The sequence below is a fragment of the Passer montanus genome, unplaced genomic scaffold (genome assembly GCF_014805655.1).
Source record: "Passer montanus isolate IOZ18808 unplaced genomic scaffold, ASM1480565v1 scaffold42, whole genome shotgun sequence".
NCBI lineage: Eukaryota > Metazoa > Chordata > Aves > Passeriformes > Passeridae > Passer > Passer montanus.
The window spans coordinates 222,113-245,840 of record NW_024369041.1 but is presented as its reverse complement, the minus strand read 5'-3'; the positions used below and the strand labels follow the sequence as shown (position 1 = coordinate 245,840).

At 42.5% G+C, this 23,728-nt stretch overlaps 2 protein-coding genes across 3 annotated transcripts in view; both read right to left on the bottom strand.

Moving 5' to 3' along the window:
- CSGALNACT2 (chondroitin sulfate N-acetylgalactosaminyltransferase 2) overlaps window positions 1-7,347 on the bottom strand; it is a 32,972-nt gene extending 25,625 nt beyond the window's left edge. Inside the window, exon 1 of the mRNA XM_039719684.1 lies at window positions 7,139-7,347. The gene's annotated coding sequence lies outside the window, so the exon portion shown is untranslated. The remainder of the gene's footprint in view (window positions 1-7,138) is intronic.
- An 11,980-nt stretch (window positions 7,348-19,327) lies between these two features.
- RET (ret proto-oncogene) overlaps window positions 19,328-23,728 on the bottom strand; it is a 77,929-nt gene continuing 73,528 nt past the window's right edge. For both annotated transcript variants that reach the window (XM_039719745.1, XM_039719746.1), the window contains exon 21: window positions 19,328-23,235. In XM_039719745.1, the coding sequence (XP_039575679.1) occupies window positions 23,078-23,235 (158 nt within the window). In that variant the 3' untranslated portion in view covers window positions 19,328-23,077. The remainder of the gene's footprint in view (window positions 23,236-23,728) is intronic.

The following is a 23,728-nucleotide window of genomic DNA, read 5'->3' as shown; positions in this document are numbered from 1 at the left end:
GTTAAATTCTCAAATGCATCCAACCCTCTTAAAAATACTTTCAAACTTCTATTAATATCCATCTTAAAACCAGAAATGTTTATAGGAAATTGATTTAAATTTAATAAAAAGGTTTTGTTGGACAACTATGCACCACAGCAACATTCTCACCCAGTTATGATTTATTGCCAAATTTTTTGAGGGTTACCTGGACCAGGGAATATTTGTACATAAGTCTCCTCAGTGCATGTTTGAAGATTCCTGAAGTGACCACTGGTAGACATTTCTGTGCATTTTGTCCAAGGGGCAGTCTGGCCTGAGAGTTTTAAAATAAGCAAAACCAGCTTAAAATACTACTTGATCTAGAAATCCTGAGAAAAAGCTGCTTTGAAAATCAAACACCCTGAAGTTTTTCTTAAATAAAACTGAATCAGCTAGCTTAAATTCACATGTGGTTTTGAAAACTGTACTCACTTTGCTATTCCTCAGTCCCCAGTTGAAGATGGAAGGAGGAACACAAACTACAAATGTTTTTAGAAAGGTTAAAATTCAGTGTAATAGTTCAGGTTCTGCTTTCAGCACAACAAATCAGCCATGAATATGTCACCAGCCATGAAAGCTGGATGCCAAACAATCGAGAAACATCTGGTGCATTCCAGAAGCACAGCTAATGTCATCTGTAATTTTTCAGTTTCACATTATACCTAAGCATTAACTTACTCTTAAAGCACTAGCAATACCAAGCTTCACTGGAAGCAGAAAAGCCAGCAGCTTGTCAGAACTATTTTGATATTTTCCTTGTATTGAAAAAGTTGCCAGTATGAACAACTAGAAACATCAAACACTGAACACTTTGCATTATGCTGCTTCACCTCTCTTGCTCTGATTTTCAAATCCCTGAAGTCAGTCTTGGGACCACTTGAACTGTCTTTCCTCCCCTTTTCTTTCATCTTTCTTCAGGAAGAGATCATCGTGGTTTGAAGGGGAGAGAAGCCAAGAGTTTTTGCAAACCTAGTTTGTGTAGGTTCCTTGCACTCTCCTTTTCCTGTGCTCATATTTCACTACCTTTTTTTTTCTAACTTTTTTTGCTTGTTTTACTTCAAAGCAAGGACACACAGGTTGTTACCACAGACACTTGACACAAATGCCATATTTAACACACAGTTCTACTGGCAAAAACTTTTACTACACTGTTTGAACACTGGTTTAAAGTTATTCCTTTTCCTTCCCTTCTTGTCCTTCTTGTCCCCTCACACAGTTGATTAAAATCCCAATCATTTCCACCTGTCCATCTGATAGAAGCTCAGGACCTTAAACCTCCTCCTCCTCCTTAAAAGGAGGAATTCTGAAGAGTTAAATGCAAAAGAATTCAAAAACACTGGATTCTGTCCAAAATCTAATTTAAAAAATCCAACATAAAGAAACATGCATAGCAGCATTTCACAGCAGAATCTAATACAGTATTTTGGATGTTAATACTCAGTCCTTTGCCAAACACTGGGGGCACTGAGGCAAAGTCTGCCCTGCAGAGGCATTTTACTGGAGCAATGGTTTGACTGTGCTGGGAAGAAACCTGCCAGCCTCTGTCCAGCCAGCACTGACTGCAAACAATACCCATCCTCCTACTTCAAAATCTGTATGTCTCCTTCAGAAGACTTCCACATGTATCAGGAACTGACAGAGCACATGAAAGATGGACTATACTACCATCACTCGGCAGTCTTAAGTTTCACTCTACCAGAGCACAAGACATGCAAGGCATTTGCTGCCCCTGCGGCAGTGAGCAACATCAACAGTGCTGTCAAGTGCCATCCTTTTTGACACCACTGCTAGGGGAAACCTTCAAGAGACAGCAGAAGTGCTACCACAAGTCATCTGAAAGCTGTCACCCAAAACACTCTTACAGGGCAGATTTTATTTCACAGAAACTTACAACTTAGCCTCAGAACAGTGGGTTCACTCTGAACGGTGCTCAAGACCAGCACTTGGTGTTTTCACAGTGTGCTTCAAAACACGAGCTCATTTACATCATTTCCTCTGCTTTAATTCAGCCGGGCTCCCAACGAGCTTCAATTGCTTCCTGTGCATCGCTGCCCAACACCTGCCCCTGCAGCAGCAACACAAACTCCACCCAGAGCTCTCTAAGTATTATTTCTGCAGTTTCTACGGAGAAGACACAAACATCACACACCAACACTGGGGGAGCAGAAAATCTGCCTGGTGACCGATCTGACTGCAGCTGACTATCACACACAACACACTACAAACACAACATCTACACACAGAATTAGCTCAGAACCTCTGTACGGCAGCACCTCAGCCATCAGCTTTAAATTTTCATGTCTTACTGCAATTACACACCTGAAAGCCAGAAACTGTCCTTCCATGTCTCTGGCAAGTGGCATCGGAAAAACTATTAGGGCCCTTTTCTTTACACAATTAACTGGGACTAGTCAATACAAAACTGCTGTAGGTTCATATACAACTTTTTGGAGAACTCAGGTGTCTTATAATTTTGGTCTTCCATGAAAACATTCATCTATTGTCCTCACAAAAAGCACAATTAACAGTGCAGACATACTAACCTCATTTTGTGGTTGATGTTCATTTGTCAGAGTTAAATACAAGAAGCAGGTGTCTATACAAAAGAACCTCATCTGTTCAGCAATTTTACTTGGAAATACAACAACTGCAAGCATTGTATTTCTAAGCTACTTTTCATTCTTACCTGCATTCTGCATTGCATTATTTTAACTCTGAACATGTGAGAACCAGCCTGGAGCTACATCAAGCAAAAGGAGACAACTGCTGCCAGTCACAGCCATTAGAAGTATGTGGGTAGAACCTATCTCCAGAGGATTTGTTAACCATGAGAGAATTTTACTTCTGCTCTACAAGTGGCACATTGATTTCCTTGAACAGAAATTCCCTCCAGTATGCCAGAAAAGAGTAAAATTACCTTCCCTAGTTCTTCCCACCAAACCCTCCCCCAGCATCAGCCCAGCCACCCCTCTGCTGCTGAGACAGCTATAGCTGTCTTTTCTGCACTTTTACTTCAGTTGCCAAGCGTGTACTTGTACTCAGACTCCCACAGGTAATCATTCTTACCCCTCCATCTATTGAAGCAATGCACTGATGGACATTTTAGGTCATTTCTGGGCATGGTAGAGGAGCTGATGGGAAGCCTCACTTTTGACAGCAGGATGCATATGGTGGCTGTTGGGTGCTGATCTGTGCTTTCCGGACAGCTGCCCCAAGTGACATCCCTACCAGAGAGCCCAGCACCAAAAGAGAAGGACCCTCTGCCAGGAGCTGCTTCACCAGTGAAACACCACCACTCAGTACAGGGGAGGAGGAAGGGTAAGAACAAAAGCCAGACAGACCTGCCCTTCACCACCCACTCACTCCACCAGTGAAAGAATTAAAGGAGGGAAAGGCTGAAGAAAAACAGAGGCAGCTCTGCCCCTGCTGGCACCACCCTCCTCAAATGCACCTCCCTAAGGAGACATGGGCACCCTCCACTGCAGGCTGGGCAGGAGATGGGCTCCACACCAAAACCTGCCCAGGAACACAGGAAGGGCTACAGGAAGAAATCAGACCTAAGAGCACCATGCTGGAAAGCACCTACACTGCAGGCAGCCACAAATCAGTAAACAGGCCAATCACTACAGTCACTTTTTATTACAGCTGGAGATCATTGTCAGGAAATTGATTTAAAAAGTACAAGATTTCCTCACAAGATAGTTTCCTCACATCATCTGATTTAGATTCTCTGAACTTTACTCAAACACCAACTCTGTTGATTCTCTTTCCAGAGCTCACATTTGCACTCACAGCTTGAAATAACTTGCCAGTTTTATCAACTTGTTTCTAGAGGATTTGGTGTGTGAATGGAGCCTTCAAAACAAGTAAGGTAAAGCAGAGATTGTTTCAAGGTATTATTCCACCACACCCCATTCAGAAATAACTGTGGAGCTGGCTGCTGCCAGCCTCACCATAACCCAGAGCAGCAGCACAGACAGCCCAGTGCCAGCAGAGAGTGCAAGCTTCTCACATGTATTTTAGTGCCATGTTTGCACATGCAGCACCTTCAAGGATTAGGGAAAAAAAGCCATCTTCCTTTTTCCTTGAATCTCCCATCTTTAGTGACTACACACAGCTTGCAATGATCACCTTCTTACTCTTTTTAAAATAACTCTTTTTTCTCAGCTATCAGAGACCATCAGATTCACCAATTCAGAATACACACACCACAAAGTATTAGATACCCAAGAAATACTAAGCTGAATAACTGGCCGGTCTACATTTTTAAGTACACACAAAATACCTGCAGCTTACAATAATTTTTTTAAAAGGCCTGGATAAAAGCAGAAGCTAGCTGCACCCACAGTGGGTCTCTAAACCAGGGTCTAAAACAGTACCCTATTCAACTGCTTTTGCACCAAAAGGCACTCATGACTGGAGGGCTGTAACTTGCAGAAGTTTTCCTGCCCTCAAAAAAAAAAACTCTAAGAGCTTAATAAAAAAGAAATTAAAGCTATTAAAGTAATTGCACACTTCCAGATTTTTTTTCAGGAGCTATAATATTAATGGATGTGCTTAGCTTTTCTAATCATCATTCAGAATGAAGCTGTTCTGGCAGACAGTAAGTGCCCTTCCACAAATTTCTTCTTATAAGCTGTGGTTCCAACTCAGAAATAGAACTATATCCCCATTCCCTTAAAAAAGCATTATATTTCTTTTATAAACACCTTGTGAGTTCTGGTCTCATTTCCCCACTTACAGCACTAAGCTTAAAAGAACATAATTAGATACATAGATAAAGCAGTTATTTGTGGTTTGGTCTTTTTTTTCTAAAAACAATATGCTGCTGAAAATATTTTCTTCCCAATGTGCCCCTTCAGAATGATTTTTATTTTTTACTAAAGAAAGTCTTGTACTCTTGAAACTCCTGCCGATTTTCTACATTATTTTTCCAGAAGCTAAATTATTATGGTCTTTTTCCAAACTTTTATTCTGAAGGGCTGATCCTTTAGAGGGCAGATGAGCTAACAAAAAGCCAAGGACATTATCAGTTCCAGCACTTATCCAAAGCCTGACTTTCATCCCACCTCTGTGATCCTGTTTCCGCATTATTTAAGGAGAAAATACTGCAAGTCATGAAGCTTGCCTCATAATGACAGCCTGCTTCAGAGACAAGAAAAATATTGTGCAATTTGTTTTCTGCAGTGAAAAAAACTGACCTCATATTTCTCATACCCACCCTCCTGGGAGTTTAGTTTTCCCTCTTTTAAAAATTCAGGTGATTCTGATGGATTCTTTTTATAAAGAGGTCCACAGAACACTTCTGGCAAGCGTGAAGTAGCAGACTGTGATGCAGGGGTTGAAATTTTTGTGCCAGATATGCTTGTGGGTTTTCTTGGTAACAGACCACAGCTACTTATTATTTAATCATGCCCTCAGATGGTGTTTTTCACTGTCTCGGGAAGACCCATATCCCGGAGTTTGAACATAAAAGAATTTGCATTCAAAAGTAATTTGGTGCAACTTCTACCACAATGCAGCAGCCGTACTGAGAGGTTTGGGGGTTTCTTTTTCTCCTTTATTCCTTCCTTCCTTAAGCCTGAGAAAAACGCTAAAACTAAGTCATGGGATCAAGAAGGAAAAGAACTATTCAAGATCAACTAAGCTTAATCACACTGAAGTTTTCACATGTTCTCCAGCAACAGACAAGCTAAAGAACGTCTATTTGGGCAGTACAGTCATGTACTTGAACAATTCCTCCTCCTATGTTCAGCTGCTGATGGTTTAGGACAGCGGTGCTGTAGCAATGCTCAGTGCAGGTCTCCTGATATTCCTGGTAAGGACTCACTGGCAGAGTCTCCCATAAGAGCCTCAGGGTGTGATTGAGGCTCGCAGCTAGCACCCCTCCACAAAACGCATCTACCACCACTGACAGCTACTGGGAATAGCTCCAAACTGCTGTCTTGGGTGCTCCTTGGGGACCCTCCATCCAGCTAATAAATAAAGGGAAGCCAGAAGTTTCCTTCAAACACACTAAAGCAAGATAGGAACTTGCAGCTAGTGCATGCTGGAAAAGAAGAAACGGTCCTATGAGGCCTAGCGTTACAGCCTCCACGGAAAAAAAAAAAAAGGGGGAAAAAAGGTATTTTTACTGTATGAACTTAAACTGAGAGCTACTGACTCAGTGTTGAAACAACCTCTCTTTTCTGCGGTTCTTGAGTTACCAGTGAGAGGACAATAAAGTTAGCCCTTATCCATCATCTACAAGTTTAGCAGAAGAGATCAGTGTCTCAATGTCCACCTGACAGAAGGACTTGAAGAAAGCACAAACAAACAACAAAACCACAGAATAAACACTTTACACTTCACTGAAAACACATACTACCAAGTTTAAAATTCTACATACTCAGGTTTAAAAAAGGTCTTGCAAATTGCAACATCCCCCGTTTCTGCTTTAGCATTGCTGAATTAATTGACTGGTGACAATTACACAATTTATTTTTATGCTCAATACCAAACTCTCACAGCGTGCGAGAGCACAGAATTTACCGAGCAGCAACGCGTCTGACAAAAACGCAGATGTAAACCACAGTTTAAACAATGCTCAACATTCCACTGAGGATAATTAAGCACCCTGACCATCCTTTCCCCTATTTTGGGGGCTGGTGGAAGGAGTGGGGGTTTCTCGCGGCCGCAGCAAGCGCCAAGGGCCCCGCTGAGCGCGGCGGGCGCTGCCCCGTGCCCGCTCCAGCGCTGCGCCGCGCCGGGGGGGCCGCCGGCTGCATCCCGCTGCCTGCGGCTGCAAAACGCGCTCCCAGCACGCCCACGGCCAGCGAACACAATGGAAACGCAGCCGTGAGGGACAGACTCATTTTATTGTTGAGACAGCGCTACGGTACAACCAAGCGGCCCGGTGCGCCAGGCCGCCGCGGCAGGGCGGTCGGGGCAGACCCACGGCCGCCCGGGGCGCTCAGGGAGGGCTGGCCGCAGCCCGCTCCGGGCCGGGACACGGGGCCGGGCCCGCCGCGGCACCTCCTGCCGGCAGCGGCGAGGGGCGGCGGGCAGGTGAGGGGCGCGGGGCCGGGGAGGAGCGGGGCGGCGGGAGGGCGGAGGGGCGCGGTGCCGCCGTACTCACCGCGCGGGCCGGCGCGGAGCCCGCCTGCACTTCCTGCGTGCTCGGAAATGAGCGGGCGGGACCCTCCGCCGCGCCGCTTAAAGGGGACGGGCCGGCCGCCCCCGACCGCCCCCGGGGCGGGACCGTGTCCCCCGCGCAGTCCCGCGGGGGAAGCGGGGCCGCCGCCGCTGCTGCTCCACGGCAGCGGGGAGGGGCCGCGGCACCTTCCTCCCTCCCGCGCTCCGCCCCGCGGCGCCTCCGCTCCCGCTCCCCTGAGGCGGCGGCGCGCCGCGCTCCGCTGCGCCCGGGAGCGGCGAGGAGCCCTGGTCTGAGGGCGAGAGCGGCAGCGTGTCCATGCACCCTCCCGGCCGTGCCGGCCGCACCGAGCCCTCCCGGAGCTCCCGGAGCTGCCCGCTCGCACAGCGACCCTGCCCCGCCCTCGGAACAGCCGCGGCACGGCCCGGGCACCGACAGCGCAGCCCCTCTGCCGGCCCGGAGCTCCGCGGCTCGCAGAGCACCAGCAGCAGCACAGCGATGCTGATTTCTCACGTTAGCAAAACCCTGAAGTTGTGATGTAGGCTTTATGGTGGAAACAAGAATTTCCCAATAATTATTTTTTACTTATTTAAGTATTTATGTACAGTTCTGTATTTCCAGAAGAACATTTCATTCCACTATTTATTTTTTTTAAATATTAGTTTTCTGCAGGGCTTGACCTGAGAGGAAGCCAGGCTTGGGAGCTCATGCAGCTTCCAGCCATGTGCATGAATGGTGGCTTGTAGCAGTTTAAAAGGGTAAAGCTCAGGAAGCAGGTGAGGTAGGACTGTTCTTCCACCACTATGTACCAAATGGTTTTGGTCCTGCTCACCAAAAACAGAGTCAGAGAAAGCCAGTAAAGGCTTATTAGGTATGGATCTGCATCCCGTAACTTGACATCGCTCTGCTGGATTGCCTGGGATTGCTCACCTGCTTCAAAGGCAGGCACTGAGGGCGTTCCAGAACAGAGCCCAGTGCTCTGAGCAGCAGAGGCTGCATCCTTTGTCACATCACTGCTCTGTTGAGATCTGTGTCCCGTTCAGCACAGAGCAGCCCTTTGTCTTCAGGCAGGCATAAACCCATTTGTTCATAAATAGCTACACCACACAGCGTGGGAGGGGGCTGGCTGTCCAAGGACCAGATCTGTTCAGTCTACATTTCAAGCCCTCAGACAGCAAAGGTCTTTCCAGGGAATACCTTAAATGAACAGGGAAAAGACACTTGGCTGGTGTTACCTACCATCCATCCATCCATCCATCCATCCATCCATCCATCCATCCATCCATCCATCCATCCATCCATCTTCCTATCCACTAAAACTTGTCACAATGCTAGATCATCATCTTAGGTATCCATCCATCCTATATTTAAAATATATATTTAAAATATATATTCATAGAAGAGAATTATCAGAGGGTTTTAAATATTCACATATGCACTCCTCAAACTAGATAAATGTGGCTTTATTACTCTTTTAAAACAGTATGTAAATACACTATTTTAAACCTGACCTCATGCAAAATTTCAGTATTGCATGTTAGAGATGACAGTTGAACATCCTGCTTGTCATCTTTGTTGTGGATAATGAGTAGGAGTTTATAGACACCAACACACTGGAAGCTGCAGTGTTCTGTAGACATAATATTTATGTGAGTACAAGAAGATAACGGAATGGAAATAACTGAAATTACTGATGTTGTTAACGAACCCTGCGTTGTAGATGTGAAACAAACTCTGACAATGCTGCAGCACCCACTGTTGGCCTACAGAGAGCAACCAGCCTCTGAATATTGTCCTTCAGGTTTCCCAGGTACCACCTATCTGCACACGAGCTTGTTGCTGCTGTGTGGGGAGAGCTGTACAGGGCCTTCCAGGGGATTATACACAGAACACTTTTTCTTCTTCTCTAAGTGCCAGTTTCCTCTGCTTACCAGAATTTCTTCTCTGCCAGAAAGGTTGGTTTTTTCCAGATAGAGAGAAGGAAAAAATAGATTTCTTAAACTCTCATAGGAACAACATGGGTATTCATAACCATCTCTGTATGAAAGGTCTGCCATGTCAGGAAAATGATGGGTTTGCAGTGATAGGTAGAGTTTCCTGATTCTTCTATCAGAACAACTGTTCTAAGATTAGATAATCCTTCATAAACCAGACTTATATTTATGCAGACAGATGTTATAGTTCCTATTTGGTGTTAATCTTACAGGTGTACAGGGGAATCCCCTGTTGTTTGTGAATAAAGCAGGGAATAGAACATTTAGGAAATGTATGTGTTTTAAGATACAATTCGTTTCAGCCTCAGAATTTTTCTAAGACAGCCAGTTGCAGATCTCCTAGCATCTGAGAGCAACAGTATATATATTTATATATTTATAATTTATGTGACTCAGCTTTGAATTTTCCTAAAATATTATGATAGGATGGTTATTTAGGAGACAGACTTGAAAAATTTTTCCCTAAACTTTGCTAAACACTGTTCTTAAATTGGTACAGTTGGGGGGAAAGGAAGTGGCTGGCTGGCAATAGCTTATTCAAAAAAGAAGTGTTTTCCAGAACAGCATTAGCTCCAGCCTCTAGTGGTTTTGGTTTTCTTTCTCATGCCTTTTCTTTTCTTTTTTTTTTTTTTTTTTTTAAAGCATATGTGTGGGCTGGAGGGGAAGAAACAAAAGAAGAAGAGAGAGCTGATCTGAGAACATGATACCAAAGTGAAGAAATAATGTAAATGAGGCCAAAGGAGAAAAGAAAAAAAGCCATCCTTCAACAAAGGATATTTTTGTTCTATTAACCTCTTGAGCCAAAATGAAACATGCATGTAGAATAAGAAAAATGGTCCATTATTTTGCCTGAAAATTCTGAGCTTTAATTGTCAAACAATAGTCATTACTTTGCCCTGACACAAGGCTTTTTGTCAAATACCACAGCTCAGCTTTAACTGATGGCACAATTCCAACATGATCCCACGTGAAACCGCTTTCTTTTTCCTGAAGTGTTGCAAATTATTTATAACAGATACTGAACAATGCAAGAAAAATCATAAAGACATTTTAATATCCTGAAATCAACCCTCCTACAATATTTTAATTATTGTGATTTACGTCCCTCAAGATCCTCAATCTGCGCTTCTCACTAAGTTACACTCTGTAACCCTTTGTCACTGCTTCTGTTGCTCTGGGCAGTGAAATGGGGTCTTGGGAGAGGCCGTGCTCTCCAGCAGAATTCACTCACTGCCTGGGGCAGTGCCAAGCTCCAGCTCAGGCTCTGCCGGCAGTGCTGCAGTGTCAGCACCAGCTGGGGCACGGAGAGCCTGGACCTCTGGACTTCTGAAAGGTCCTGGACCTCTGAAAGGACACGGCCTTGTCATCGTGGGGCATCAACAGCACGTGGACAGGCACTTGGAATGCCAGGAATACCTCGCTCCTCTCAGAGACTGGAATAATTCATCGTGGGGCATCAACAGCACGTGGACAGGCACTTGGAATGCCAGGATATTTTACCTCGCTCCTCTCAGAGACTGGAATAAGCCCCTTGACTCACCTTAGCTTTAGGAGAGACAGCTCATCTGTAAAGTTAGTTTGTACCAACATAGCACACAAAAATCTTCCTGTATTGATTGTTAGTGTGCCCTTTATTTTGCATTGAGTAACATTTCCTTTTTGTCAATGCCTAGGCTTTTGGCCTCTACATCTTTGAGTGCTGAAGGACTATATTTTTTTCATGTAGTGTTTTGGGATCAAATAAATAGTAATTCTCTGGTTTTATAATGTACTTAATTTTGGACTCAGAAGCATATAATTTATATAATGTTTGGTAAATGAACTGCTATGGATTGCTCATTTCCTGTTGTTTTGGGATCACAGTTGCTAAATTACTTCCTTTCAAAAATTCTCATTAGAGAACAGTATCAACTGACTTAAAATTTATATAGAGTCCTGTCATACATTAAAGCAGACTCAATAATTATGGTAGTAATTCATGAAAGTTGAAGACGTTCCTTATCATAAAAACAAAATCAATACAATCACAGCTGTAAGTGAATGTAAATAAGATATAGTTTTATCTACTATCTGAAAAAGCTTTCTTCTGATAACAGAAGTGCTTACTGTAGTCCACTTGCTTTTTTCTTTGAATAGTGATAGTTTAGCATCTGGAAAAGTATGTGGAAGGATAAATCAGAATGTTTTGGACACAATCTCTTGAAATAACTTTTTCTCTTTGAAACCAACATATAGTTGCTGTTAGCAACAAATGTTTGCCAAGCTCTGTGACAGCAGCAAATGGATTGTGGAAACATTCCCGTACCACCAGTACAGTGTCGCTCTGGCTGGTGCCACGGGGGAAAAGGAGTACAGAGGGAACAAGCAGGGAGCTGCATTAAATGCCTGGGCTCCTGCTGCTGCAGCTGAGAGCAGCAGGCAATATTCTGCAGCAGTGGCTGAGCATTTTTCCTGGCCACATGGCCTTATTTTTCCTGGCAGGAACAATGGGTTGTGTGCCCTTGGTTCCACTGCTCACTCGCAGCTGCACCAGGAATCACATCAGAGTCAGCAGTAGCAACATACATGGAAAGTAATCCCTGTAGGTAGTGCTGGAATTCTATACTGGTTTATTTCTGACTATTCCAAAACACCTTCACTATACAGCTTCTGTCTAATAGCACCGAGAAATGCTGTAGGCATTTTTCTAAAAAGAGAAGAAAATTTTGTCACGAATACATTGACTGCAAAGCAGTTGTGAAACAAAGTCCAAGCAACCATATTCTGTGCCTAGAATGGAAGGGTTTTGACTGAAATACTCGGTGTTATGCATACTAAAAAATTACACATTCCTTTTTTTTTTGTCCTTCAGTATTGCAGAACATTAACCTATGAATACCATAAAGTAACATATTAAAATTAATTCTATTAAATTACTTTTTAAATTGTAGACTTGGCTGCCTAGGATGCAGCAAAAGAAGTAAGTTAGAACATTCTATATATGAGATTTAAGCCAGAAAATCTTTCATGAAGACTCCTTGTCTAATGAGATAACAATATAAATTATCAAGGTCTTTTGGTTGGTTATCTGGTTGGGGTTTTTTTCTGTGCTTGAAGGCCACATACACCAAAGCTCAAGTTATTCAGATAAATATCTCTCTAGAGAGAAATATATGGGGTTTCTTAATCTGACGTGCTTCATGTTTTATACAAAATACTCAGTATATCAGTATTTAATATGTGTTACTGCATGATCAGGTGTGCCCGCTGAGCCTGCCCTACAGTCAATAAAACTACCACCACTTTCCACACAAAATAAAAACTGAACTGTAGAAAGGCACATGTCAGAGATGATCATCCATGCTGACACTTTAGTAAACAGTTAGTACAAAGCCAGTGTTCATTTCTTCGTTCACTAGACAGGAGCAGAGACTAAGAAACTTCTGTTGTTCATTGTCTGCACTGTGCTGCTCCATTGTTCACAACATTTATCTACTCCAGTTTAGGGTTTGGGTTTTTTTGCTAGTGTTAAGACTTGTCTGTCACTGCCCAAAAAAGATATCCCTCCATTCGAGTAAGAACTCCAGCCAGTTCATAAAACAAATTATTTGTTTCTATTTCGGTACCATTCATTGTTGCATATACATAACTAAAATGTTTTTAAGTGCAACATTTTTCATTTTTACTCCTTCCATAAAATGGCATGGAAATAATAATAAAATCACCTAACTACTTTGATTTTATCTGCAGTACTTTACCAATGACAGGGCAGAAGGAAGATTCCCTTGTCAAGAGAGAACCCTCCTGGGTACCACAGAGTATCAACAGACAACCAGAAAAAAATACCATACCTCCGATGAGAGTTGAAAATACTTTATTTAGATTTTCATGGAAATTGGCATCTGTTCCTGCGGTGCATAGAAGCTGATTTTGGAAACGTGTTAAAGTATGCTGTTGAGACTTCACATTATAAAACCAAAGGGTAGGGATGAACTGATTTGCAACGTCAGGATCAAATGTCACTGCATTCCTAGCAGTCTCACAAGCTTCTCTTTAATTGCTCACTTGTAATGATTGTTTTATCTCTGTTAGGAAAAAGTTTTGCTAATGAGCATCTTACAATGACTCACATCTGTTGATAAAATGAAACTCCAAATCAAATTAATTCAAAGCAAGATTTTACATTAGAAATGCAATTACAAGAGTGCTGAACGTTTTGAAAATCACTTGAATTTGTTCCCACTCCTTCTCAAGAGCAAGGAAAATGTGTTCTTGCTTCTCCTTTCCTGTCCCTATTTTTAGAACTAGAATGAGAAAGACCTGATCTGGCAGCCTGCACCCCATTTGAATTATGGAATATCAAGTTCAGAAGTATTTACTAGATGGAATTGAATAGTTATAAATGACATTTCTATTTCAGTTTCATTCTCTTTTTAATTTAAATTTAAAGAATGTCAGTTACCAGTTCCGGCACTATGCTAGACAAGCAAGGATTTGCACTATTTTAAAAAACAAATCATATTTATGACAGGATAAGCAGAGAGATAAAATGTTTTTTCAAACTGACTTTTTCTGCAACTCAAGCATCTTAGAAGCTGTATGCAAGTTATGTTTAAATTAACGATGTACACTCACAACATGAAGATGTTCATTATGAGTGCAGACAAATGCAAATCATAAAATTTGGCCACGTGTAGGAGGTGAAAAAACATAGCTTAACTTGTGAATGCTAAAATGCCGCTGATAATTTTATGTATGTTTTCTGCTCCCCCTGAGCTATGCTTAAATCTTGCATGACAAGGTCTTCAGTGTAGACTTGATGCCTTTCATAGCAGTAAAGGGAATATGGGCTACTCATATCACTGTGTTTCAAGGTTTAATACCCTAGAATAGTGTTCTGCTTTGTATTGCCTAGGAAATATATTTCTCATTTGAAATCAAAACAATTAGAAGCAATCTCTAGTTTAAGGTCTAGCATTTCAAAGCATGCATTTCACATTTTCTAACATGGGGAAACCATAATGCAGACTCAGTAAGCAAAGAGAATTGATTCCATGAACATTATTTCTGTTTGGTTACAAAGCTGTCTCTGATGGTAACTTGTTGTAACCTGACTGGATTGCTTACTTTATCTTTGTGCGTGTAAAAATGGGGATCAATATTTTGCAGTATAAAGTATTCTTTGTAGTATTTCTATAAAAACTCATATAATCTGTTTTTCCTTGGTATAGAAACAAACTGTCACAGTTCATTTCAACAAATGATCCTGGAAGAACACCACTGGGTTAGACCTCAAACAGCAATGTTTTAAAATAAAAATCCCTATAGGCAGCATGAACTTTATGCCTTTCTGTTTGCTGGCTGTTCCAGGCCACTGTTCAGAAAGCCTCTGCACAGGAAAAACAGTGAAGTAGGCATTATTTCCTGACTCGATGCTGAAATCTCCCTCAATTATTTATATCCTGCACAAGAAAGAATAATTCTTGTCTTCTGCTGACACTCCTGACCACACAAAAACTATCCTGGAGAACAGTTAACCCTGTTTGTTTCTCACTGGCTGGCTCTCAAAGCTCTGTACACATTTTAAAAATATATACCATGGCTCTGGTATTATCTCTGGATATTTTCATACCCCTTTCCCACATTTCAGTCTCTACAATGCTCTTCCAAGCTTTGTAATAACCTGAAGATGAATCCTTACTAACTCTCTCAAGGAATGAGATCAGCTCTCTCTCTCAGCCTCCTCATCTGTCCCATCAGCCACCCCTTACTTGGGATTCCACCCTTTTGACATGTGCTTTTCCAACAGACAAGAATTTATTCTGAAGCTCTTCCTTTTTTGTGAAATACTGTTCAATAAGGGCATTGATATCCAGACTGAGGCTGAATTGTTCAGGATTTCAAATCTATGCTAAGTACATTAAACTGTTCTCACGATTTAGATTCCTCTGTAATCCATATGAAAATGCTTTCAGGTGAGATAAAGTTGCATTTTTATAAATTGTCCCCTTTTAACCCAAACAAGGAGCTAATTATTTCTGATGAGCTTGAGGGAAGTTGTACTCATCTATCCTCAGGCAGGCAAAATGCTTTTACTTAATTTCAGAGCATTATCTTTTATAATGGCTCAAAGAAAAAGGTTTCAGCAAGCAATTGGTTGGTTTATGATACATATAACATTTAAAAGACCAGGTAAAGCCAAAAAACACTATAAAAGAGAGGAACTTTTAACCTTCTCAGAATGCATTAGGAGTTCTTAACTGGAAGTACTTAACTGGAGTACTTAACTGGAAGACAGAGGTTGCTGTCCCAAAATTTAGAAATTAGAAATACAAAACAGAGCTTAAACTAACAACTCAGCTTTACTGGATAACTTGTTAAATACCAAAAAATATTTCATTAATTGTCTCTTCTAGGTATAAATTAGAAATTTATTTGTGCTTACCTGTTCTCTAGTGTCTAGTACCTAATTCTACAGACTGCTTCCCAACAGGCAAGTTAAAATATTGTACCAGGGATGGGTACACCAAGGCTATTGCTACTTTTTCCACATTTTGGTAATACCCTTTGTACTTTTGCTAATTGACTCTTGGGATATTGGAGTTTAGACCAGACGAGTTTAGACCAGTCTACGAGTAATACTTATACTCATGAATGACCCCACTAACTTCAGAGGCACTACTTAAATTTTATGAAGTGAGAGAGGATGTGAACAGCTGAGGTTTTCTTGTTATGATTTTAAGTAGTTGCACAAATTTTTAGGGAATGATTCTGCTCGTTTTCAGGAAGTTTGCTTGGGCTGAGAAGAGCAAATCATTCATCACATTATGGCCCATCTGTATTCCTGGAGAATATTGTCTGATGCTACTTAAGGGCTGGTGCTTTTGAATATTATCTCCAGTATTTTGTTACACATTTACCACTGTAGCTACACTGAGAAACAATGTTTTCAGGTAAGCTGAGTTTTGATACAAAGTATTTCAAAATTATAAGCAATTTTTTTTTACTTTCAAAAGTTACAGAGTAGAAATATTCTTTTTATATGTATTTTGAAGCTTGTATTGTTCATGTAAGACTGATTCTAAATCAATAAGGAATATAAGCTTGCTTTTATGGTATGTTTTTGAGACTTGTTAAGGTCCAGCTGAGGGAGGGTATTATAGAGATTCATGCATATTTTGCATGATGAGTTGTAGACAAAATCCCAATAAATTCAATATTATGTACCTCATACCCATGGGATAATATTTTTAAGAACTTCTACTATATGAAAGAGGCTAATGTCTGAAAATTAAAATTTGCAACCTCAAAGTAGATTTTCGGAGTACCCTACCTCTGGAAGTTTGTGGAAACCAATATTGCAATGATTTCTTTGTGCTGCTCTAAGGACCGTACTGACATGTAAGATTCATGCTGTCCCCCATCTGCCACAGCTCAAAGCACAGATCAGGTAAACCATGTCATTTCTGCAGATATTTAGAAAAGGTTGGCAGAAATTTTTAGAAAGTTATTCCCTTCAACCTGTATATTTAGGTGAGTCATTTCTTCCCTCTGAATTCACTTTCCTCAGGGCAGCCAAGTGCATAAGTATTTCTGGCACCAATGGAAATAATCATCTGCTCTATCACTTTTTTCCCATGTGGGAAGTACATTTACTCTCAAAAGAGGAACTGAAACAAAATTGTCACCATTTTGACTAGTGGCAACACAGAACAAACAGGAAACACTTCAAGGGAAATATTTACAAAAATAGCATAGACAGAAGACATAAGAAGCTTTTATATTATGAATGAATACTTAAAAGTAATAATCTATTTCTTGCCAACGTTCATGAACAGGAAAGGAGTCAAAATTAATTGGATTAGGAAACATGTAATTTTTCATTAAACTGCAGTAAATGCAGGTAATTGTGCATGGAAACTGCCATTATGGGTCGTGTATTTTATATGCAGGAACTATGAGATAGAAGACATAAGAAGCTTTTATATTATGAATGAATACTTAAAAGCAATAATATATTTCTTGCCAACATTCATGAACAGGAAAGGAGTCAATTAATTGGATTAGGAAACATATAATTTTTCATTAAACTGCACTTAATGCAGGTAATTGTGCATGGAAACTGCAATTATGGGCCGTGTATGTATTTTATATGCAGGCACTATATCCAGTAGGATAGGTAGCAATAACTATTAGTGAAATTTTCACACAAATTAATGGTTGCAACAACACTGACTTATGCTGAACTAAAGTACACACTACTCCCTGCATCACTTACTGTCCCACTCACTTACCGTACAGCAGGGTTGGATTAGAAACTGGGTGTTTCACATCTCTCAGTTGCATACTGTTGCTGAAGATACTGGATAAAGTTATGTTTTTCATTTAAGGAAGGAAAAAAACCCAAACAAAACCAAGAATCTTGATGCCTTGGTTGCTCACAGCAAGTGAGGAATTCCCATTTACAGACAGAAAATATAGGAAAACAACTGGACAAAGCATAAAGTTACCAGAAGTGTAATTTTTATCTCCTCTATTATAGATCTCTCAATAGAAAAAGCAGCCCATATAAAGAGTTTAATTTTCCAAGTATGCACTCTGACAGTTGTGTCATGCCAATGAAGACCACCGTGGTGTCACAGCAGAGCCCCTCCTGCATTCAGAGCTGTGTGTTTACTGTGCATAGGATTACTCAACATTGGAAATGTCTGTGCAAAGGAAAAGCTGCTGTGCCTACTGCTTGTCGGAAACCAGGATAGGATCAATCCAACAGGGAAGCTCTTTCAATTCCAACACACAATTTCATATCTCACTTTTTGCAAAATGGAAATCTGTGTTCAGGTTTTGGCAGTCTGACTCAAGACCATGTTTCTGAAATCACAGACTTTAATGGAAACATAAAGTTGATACACAAAACAACATCTGAAAACAGATCTGAAACATCTAAATTGGACTGTAAGTGACAGGAGCAAGCTTTGGTAGAATTGGATTATTTAGAATAACCATCACAACGCTAACAACGAGTCACTCGGGATTTACATCCCAACATTTTTAGCAAACGAAAGGTTACCCTTAACCATGGTAGATTACAAATAAAGACAAAAGTAGTGCTGATCATTTACTCTTCCACACAGAACATGACTCACAGTCTGATTGTTCTCCCAAATATCAAGTCACTTTTGTAAGGACAACATTTTTATATTCCACCTTAACAAATTCCAGTGACATTTGCCTTGAGTAGTTTCAACAGCAGAGTTTTAGGCCAATTTTTCTGTGCAACTGTTTTTTTCTTTGTTACTTTCAAGGTAATAGGTTTATTTGGAATTGTGTTATGGCAGTGTCCTGTGCATGGCAGTATATGCAATTTGGTGCTGAGAGGAGGTCTCCAACCCACTTAACAAGACTGCAAACAAAATCTCTGTACTTGAGTATCTGCAAAAGATGTGCTGAGGCAGAGGACGTCCTGTGGCAGAGCTGCAGGAGGGGGTGAGAAGGTTACATAACTTCAGGCTGTGAAGGAGTTGGATGGCTGGTTCCAAGAGCAGCCTGCAGTAAACCCACAGCCAAAGAGGCAAAAACTCCCCCACCATGCACACACAGAAGGGAGGAGGGATGTCAGTAAGGCAGCAGAATGGACACTTGAAATGACAAGGACCTGCTGGAGGAAGAGATTTCCCTGAAGCCTGAGGTGACCCTGCAGAACCCATCTACTCCCTGTGTAACAACCAGCACAACTAGCAAACGTGACACATCAGAGTAGCAGGGGACTCTGCTCTGAGAGGCACGGAGGGACCCACTCATAACCTGACTGATTACCAGAGAGCTGCAGCAGGGATGTCACCCAGAGCCTCGTACAGTCTCCTGACCATTACCTGCTGCTGTTGTTTCACGTGTGCACCAGGGATACACCCAGGAGTGCTCTGAGGAGGACCAGGGACATTACAGATCCCTGGGAGTGGCGCTGAGGGACTCAAGTGCTGGCAGCTTTTGCAGCAGTCCTCCTGGTCAAAGGGAAGGGCTTTGAAAGGGCCAGGTGAATGGCAAATCAGCAAATGGTCAGGGGTCTACTGCCACAGCCAGGGGTCTGGCTGCTCCTGGGGACTCATGCTGAAAGCCTGGGCTGGCAGAGTCTGATGAGGAAGGGCTTTGAAAGGGCCAGGTGAATGGCAAATCAGCAAATGGTCAGGGCTCTAGTGCCACAGCCGGGGTCTGGCTGCTCCTGGGGACTCATGTTGAAAGCCTGGGCTGGCAGAGTCTGACGGGGACCCACCTGCCAGGACTGGCCAGAGCATCTCTGGCCACAGGCTTGCCAAGCTTACATTGAAGGCTTACACTGAAATTGCTGAGGGAGGGAATCCTCAATCCATTCCACTTCCACTCATTTGATGCCAGCAACAGCAAGGGATGCCCAGAGAGAGCTTGGAGGGGGATTACAAATCAGCAAGAGAGAAGCTGAAGTGCTGTGCTAGGGAATTCAGCCATTCCTGCCAGTGAGTGTGCTCCATCAGAGGCCCAACTTAAACACCTTTTTGCAAATGCACACAGCATGGGGGGATAAACAAGAGCAGTAGGAGACTGTGCACACCTGCAGGGCTGTGAGCTTACTGGCATCAGGTATGTGGTACGATGGCTCCTATGACTGGAGTGTTGGAGTGGAAGAATACAAGCCCTTTGGCAGGGAACAGGAGAAAGGGGTGTTGCCTTCTATGTCCAAGACCACGTGGAGTGCTTGAAGCTGTACTGGGGTTGGATGAGGAGTTTATGGGCGAGGATTAAGGGAGGGCAAGGACAAGTGACATTACAGTGGGGGTCTAAGGCCACCCAACCAGGAGATGAGTCCCAGGCAGATGAGACCCTCTACAGACACAGAGGCACTGCCTCATATTCACAAGCCCTGGTCCTCACTGGGGAGGGACTTCAACTACCCCATATCCATTGGACGGACAACACAGCAGGGCATGAGCAATCCGAGAGATTCTTGGAATACATGGATAACTTACTTCTCCAAGTGACCGAGGAGTAAACGAGGAGAGTTACTATGCTGGACCTTGTTCTTTCCAACAAGGAGAGGCTGGTGGGGAATGTGAATCTCAAGGGCAGCCTTGGCTGCAGTGACCATGAAATGGTGGACTTCACTCAGGGCAGTGAAGAGGCACACAGCAAGCTCACTAACGTGGACATCAGGAAGGCACACCTTGGCCTCCTCAGGGATCTTCTGGGTAGAGTATCATGGGATAAAGCCCTGAAAGAAGAGTGACCCAAGAAAGCTAGTTAATATTCAAGGATCACCTCTTGCAAGGTTCAGGACCGATGCAACAAAGGAAAGTCAGACAAAAATGTCAGGAGACCTGCATGGATGAACAAGGAGCACCCGGACAAACACAAAAAGGAAGCCTATGCTTTCCCCACAGAAAAAGGATGAAAGCAAGGACAGGCAGCCTGAGAGGAATACAGAGAAATTGTCCCAGCAGCCAGGGATCAGGTTAGGAAGCTAAAGCCCCAATAGAATTCTATCTGGCTAGAGATATCACGGGCAACAACAAACAAAAAAAAGCTTCTACAGGTACATTGGTGAAAACATGAGCCCTCTCCAGAAAGAACTGAGAGGGTTACCTGGGACATGGAGAAGGCTGAGGTACTCAAGGACATTGGGTACATTTTTGCCTCGGTCTTCACCAACCAGTTCTTCAGCCACTGAGGCCCAAGTTTGCACGAGCCCCTTTGCTGAGGTGACAAAGGCAGGGACTGTGAGAATAAAGAACCACCCACCACAGGGGAATATCACGTTCTGGATCAGCTAAGGAACCTGAGGGTCTACCAATCCATGGAATCTGATTACAAAATATGGAAAATAAGGTGATTGGTGGCAGCCCACATGGCACCACTAAGGGCAAACCCTACAAACATCCTATGACAGGATTACAGTGTTGGTGGGCAAGAGAAGAGTGATTGATGCCATCTACCTGGACTTGTGCAGAGTATTTGACACTGTCTTACATGACATCCTTGACTTGAACCTGGAGAGGCATGGATTTGAAGGATGGACCATGTGGTGGATAAGGAATTGGCTGGATGGTCACACTCAGAGTTGCTGTCAACAGTTCAGTGTCCAAGTGGAGACCAGTGGTGAGTTCCTCAGGGGTCAGTGCTGGGACTGGCACTGTCTGACACCTTCGTCGGTGACATCAACAGCAGGATCAAGGGCATCCTCAGCAAGTTTTTCAATGACACCAAGCTGTGTGTAGAGCTGACACAATGGAGAGAAGGGATGCCATCCACAGGGACCTTGAAAGGCTTGAGTGGTGGGCCCACACAAACCTCATCACGTTCAACAAAGCAAGACAAGGTCCTGCACCTGCAATCCCAAGCATGAAGACAGAATGGCTGAAGAATGGACTGAGAGCAGCCCTGGGGGGATGGACTTGGGGGTGTTGATTGATGAGATCCTCAGTATGACCAGGGAATAGATTTTTACAGCACAACAAGCCAACTGTATCCCAGGCGACATCAAAAGCACACTGGGCAGCAGGTCAAGGAGGGGTTTCTCCTCCTCTACTCTAATCTTGTGAGACCCAACCCAGAGTTGGGTCTCAGCTCTGGCATGCCCAGCACAAGGACTTCATGGACCTGTTGGTGCAGGTCCAGACAAGGGTCATAAACACTGTCAGAGAGCTGTGCACCTCTCCTGTAAAGACAGGCTGAGAGAGTTTGGGCTGCTCAGCCTGGAGAAGAGAAAGCTCTGGGCAGACCTTAGAGCAGCCTTTCAGTACCTAAAGGGAGCTACAGGAAAGCTGGACAGGGAGTTTTTTTGTCAGGGCATGTAATGTTAGGATAGGGAAGTGGCTTTAAACTGAAAAAGGCAGGTTTAGGTCAGATATTAAAAATAAGTCCTTTTCTACCAGTGTGAAAGTGGTGAGGTACTGGAACAGGCCGCCCAGAGAAGTTGTGGATGCCATATGCCTGCTGGTGTCCAAGTCCAAGCTGGATAGGAACTTAAGCAACCTGGTTTAGTGGAAGGTGTCCCTCCCCACAACAGAGAAGTGAGCAGCAGGGCAGGGAGATGGAACTAGATGACCTCCAAGTTCCCTTCCAACACAAACCATTCTATGATGTTACTATTCTATTCTATTAATTCAGTCTAAAAATCCTGTATAGCCTATTTTTAACTCATAAAAGAAACTATGATTGTACAAGACTGTATGTTTTAACATTACTAATATGGAAAGTAATGGAAAGTAAATGTGTCAGATGAACATTCTTGATTGCCATCAGTCTATACAGCTTATCTTGTATCAAATTTATCTCCATTGTGCTAAAGGTAAGAGAAGTTAAGACTAATAAAACAAATTCTCTTCTCATTAAGACAAGACAATACATTTTACAAGACTTCAAATGTTGAATCTCAAGTCCTCTATTGAGTTACTAAATGTTTGCTTCCAAACCAAGATATTTGCTTTGTTAGTGCCAACATCATTCTAACACTTGTCATTTGATAGCAAGTTCAGTAATCTGGGAGCCTGTCACCCTCCTCCCTTCTATATATTGTTTGTGCTTCCTGCTTAGATCAAGTGGTTGTATGCTAACAGCCACTATAAAAGGAGCAGTTCAAGTACACTTTACCATCCCACAATGCTGTAACACAGGATGGTTAGTCTAAAAACCACTGAGGATGAAGTGCAAGGCCATTTGCACTAAGAAGTTGCCATTGCAAACTGGCAATTTAGAAAGAAGTACCAGAACTACAACTCTTATCCAGCTTGATATGCTTTTTGAAAGGGGAGAGTACCAATTATAGTCTTCAGCATAAATAACACACTTGAAAAACTACCAATAAAGGGATTTGCCAATTTTAAAGTTAGTTGTTGATTGTACAAAAGAACAAGTCAATGGACTTCCCACTCTTTGCCTCCTTGCTTTCCTCAGGAGTCCATTACCTTTCACAAGGAAAATTTTAGCTATCAAACTTGTCCATAAATTTTGCCGCTGAGTGTGAAACCATCCAGTTAGCATATACACTATCATTTGCATATCTTGAAAACACAGAGTTAGTGCCATCGAATCTTGTGAGTGGAACGGGGCTCTCCTCAGGCCAGTTCGGGTATGACATGCCTAAAAATGAAAACAGATAATTTTTTCTGCACTGAAGAACCATAACTTCATGTGCAGACAGTAAGGCCCTTGGCAAAACTCCCTTCAATACTTTAAGCCAGTCCACTGGATTTTGTCCCAAATCAATTCATAGAAATGATGTTTTGAAATCCCTGAAGCAGAAATTCAGATGCAGGCAAAAAACCTGGATAAATTAAAGTGCTTACTCAATAAAAAATTGTGTGCATGTATGCACATGTGCATAATAAAAAGCTAAGAATTGTTCTTCTCATAAGCCTCCAACTTCCCAAAATTTTATATTTTAATAATCATGTAGCAATATATTGCTTTGCAAGAGAAAGTTCTTGCTGTACAGGAAATGCTCCAAGAATTAATAAACCTATTTGGGACAGGATCCAAAGTCCATTTCAATGACAGAGTATTTCCATTTACTTAAATGGGCGCTTTTCCTTTGGCTTCAGTGAGGTTCTGGGGACATTTCCACACCCCCACC